General features: G+C 37.9%; 1 protein-coding gene across 1 annotated transcript in view; it reads left to right on the top strand.

Moving 5' to 3' along the window:
- Positions 1-1,653: 1,653 nt before the first annotated feature.
- The window catches only part of neil3 (nei-like DNA glycosylase 3), a 16,574-nt gene continuing 14,937 nt past the window's right edge, over positions 1,654-3,290 (top strand). The window contains exons 1-2 of the mRNA XM_010795666.1: positions 1,654-1,868; positions 2,013-2,122. Of these exons, the coding sequence (XP_010793968.1) occupies positions 1,764-1,868; positions 2,013-2,122 (215 nt within the window). The 5' untranslated portion in view covers positions 1,654-1,763. The remainder of the gene's footprint in view (positions 1,869-2,012; positions 2,123-3,290) is intronic.

Below are 3,290 nucleotides of genomic sequence, written 5' to 3' on the forward strand. Positions count from 1 at the left end.
ATGCAACTATGGGGGACTTCACTGAGTGCTAATGAAAGGTGACATGAAAATGGAAAATATGCATTCAAAGAGTTGGCCATTATCATTTCAATCATTTGGATCGAACAACATGGCATGGTTCGCACTTTTTAATCTTGAATATTTCTCATTCTGTGGAAGGAACAGAACTCTTTAGAGATTCAGGCGGACATTTCTGCATCCTGGGACACTCTTGGTCCTGAGGCAGGAGGGAGGAATGTAACAGGGAATTTTTTTTGCAACTTGGATTGCATCACATTATAAGGTGAGACCCATCTTCAAGTGTACCTCTTCCATTTGAGCCAGTGTGAGAAAGCAGCTTCAGATGTTAATACACAATATTGCTGAGTGCTACCTTTTTTGAAGGAGGGCATGGCTGTTCACTTGGCTGAAGAACATCTATTTTTATCTGGGCCAACAGAAGGCCTTCTGGATGGTGAAACTGCAGAGCAAACAAGTTGCTGCAATTATGAAAGCAAGCCATGCAGAACATCTTTTGACAATAATGCAAATTGTAATTCCCTTGCATTTTTTTAAGCCAGATGGAACACCTTAAACATATAGACAAGGCCATGAGCTTTCATATGGCAGGTAAATTCAACTTGGAATAATGTTATAATGGATAGAGTTAGGGGCACACAAGGCCATTTTCAGGAACTTGAACATACAGTGTTAAATAAAAGGTCACACTTTTGGTCCAGTACTTCCTCACTTCTATCTATCTATCTATCTATCTATCTATCTATCTATCTATCTATCTATCTATCTATCTATCTATCTATCTATCTATCTATCTCTGTCTGTCTGTCTGTCTGTCTTCATTATTCATTTCAGTTTACATCACACAGCTGGCATTGGTTTGCTGCAGGCCCAAGAATGATACATTGCCGCCCTCATGTGGACAGTCAATGAAAGTACTCCAGATCCTAGATGCACTATATATTTTCTCCACATGTAGTACATACAGTAAAGTTTGTATTTGAAGATTGAACTGCATTACATCTGTTAAGGGGTTGTATTGAATAATTTTAAGGAGCTTTAGGTTTACAAAAGATCACAACAGCTGATATCCAATTATTGGTTTAACATTTTATTCTAGATTGTAGGATGAGCTGTATAATGAAGGATATCGATTATTTAGCAAGGCCTATGGTTTCAACTAAATCATCAATTTCAGTGATATGTTATTCTCCCCTGATGTCATAGTTAATGCATTTCCCAATGAAATAAAAGGAAGTAATACATGAGGTTAAGTGTAAAGGCATTCATATATAGGCTAGTGCAATTGTGTGAAGGCTGGGTTTGAGTTGTGCAACATCATTATTTACTTCATTTATTTTATAAATACTTGCAAATAAAAGGTGACTCTTTCAAAATGTAGGCATATCCATCTGTGTGATTGATGTTTGTGCTTTGCTGTGTAACTACCAGTGATATGATCAAAGCAGTGAGGCAGTAATGCACTTTTGTAAAAGCAATTTGCTTTTACTAAAATTATTTAAAAATAATTAGAATATGTGTCATATACATAAGATACATGGATAGAAAAGGAATACTGCTATCTTTGTATGTACATGCATGCCTGTACCATGAAACGCCCATTTCCGGATACAAACCAGACCACGCATGCGCAAGATTGAATCCGGTGGCGGGGAATCAAACGACAACATACTTTTATAATCCTCTCATGCGCCGGCTGCAGGACACTTTTACTGTTACATTGGTTTTAATATCTGATTCCGAAGATGGTTGAAGGTCCGGGGGTTACATTAAACGGAGAGAAGATCCGTGCAAAAGTTAAAAAAGGACAAAAGATTAAGGAAATCAAAGGCAGTTTGACAACATCCACCGTAAGTCATGTTATGTCACGCGCTGGGGTGTCTGTGTTGTCCAGTTTTGATCATGGATGTATAAAGACTCAAGAGAGGTTTTTATACTATCGTTAACAGGCAGTGCATGCTAAACTATGTTGCTAACCATATGTCTCTTTACAGAAACCTAACTCCGGGGGAAATGCCTTCCAGAGGTTTCATGGTTGTCCGTACACCGGGGTTGAAACGCTCGGCAAGGAGCTCTTCATGTACTTCGGTGCAAAAGCTTTGAGGTAATGTAATGTAAACTGCATATTTGTGCACACATCTTCTTGAGACTTATTGCTCACTTTACAGCGTAAATACTGCACTATTAAGCATAATTTTATCAAAATAGCAACAAGTGCAATATACAAATCAGTAAGCACAATATTTGGCTAAGGCAAACTAAGTAAAACTATCTTAATTCAGTATGGTGGAGCTTCAAAGGAAGTCCAAGCCTACAAAGGTTTTCCTACAGATCCCCTTTGAGAAAACAGACCATGATCCTTTCAATATATGTATCAATCAGATTCAGGTGTCCTTTATTAGTTCCGTAGTGATGAATATACGGGGACGGGACGGTTGAGGTGACGTGCAACAACATTAACATTAACATTAACCTTTCTGTTGGTCGCTTGTTAGCAGACCCTTCACGCGATGGCAGAGCGAACAGGTACAGGCAGGGCCCATAATGATAGCCCTATAGTTTAAATCTACTACACACACATAAACATATGGAAATTGGTTACTATTTAAAAAAGAAATGTATTTATAAATGTATTTAGGAACCTATCCATTTGATTTTAAGTGTGGTTCGAACTCAAATCCTCTAGGGGGGTCAGGGGGCATGCTCCCCCGGTGAGATTTGTTTTTTTAATTTTGGAGTTAAATGCATCAATTTGGTGCATTTTGAGGGGGAAATAAAGAGACTAGATCTATGGAAACATCTATATTAAACAGAACTGTATACATTGAAATAATCATAAAATCATGGCCATAACCAATAACATACCATTTCCAATATGAAAAAAACACTGAAACTTGTCTATTAATTTATTTTCGGTTCATTTATAGTTGTGTCTGTGCTCCGGAATCAGCCTCTCCTGTCTCTCTCCTCTCCTCCCTGCTCCTCTTTGAGGCAGCAGCAAAGACTAGTTTTAGCTCTCAACAAGTTTTTAAAGTTTATCTTACTTTTTTTCACCTAGTTAACTTTTTAGTTATTTATTCATGCATATTTTACTAATCACTCCCCCCTCAAATGGAAATATGTGTTTACATAATGGTGACCACACTGTTTGAGACCCACTGAGAACTTAGACTAAGTTAACTATCTAAACACTCAGAGAGTCCTTTACCTTCACCTGAGCTGAGGTTATCCCGAGCTTGAATGACACACAGAGACCAATAGAGGGCTTTGAT

This window comes from Notothenia coriiceps, unplaced genomic scaffold (assembly GCF_000735185.1).
Source record: "Notothenia coriiceps isolate Sejong01 unplaced genomic scaffold, NC01 NC01_scaffold00002203, whole genome shotgun sequence".
NCBI classification, from domain to species: Eukaryota; Metazoa; Chordata; class Actinopteri; order Perciformes; family Nototheniidae; genus Notothenia; species Notothenia coriiceps.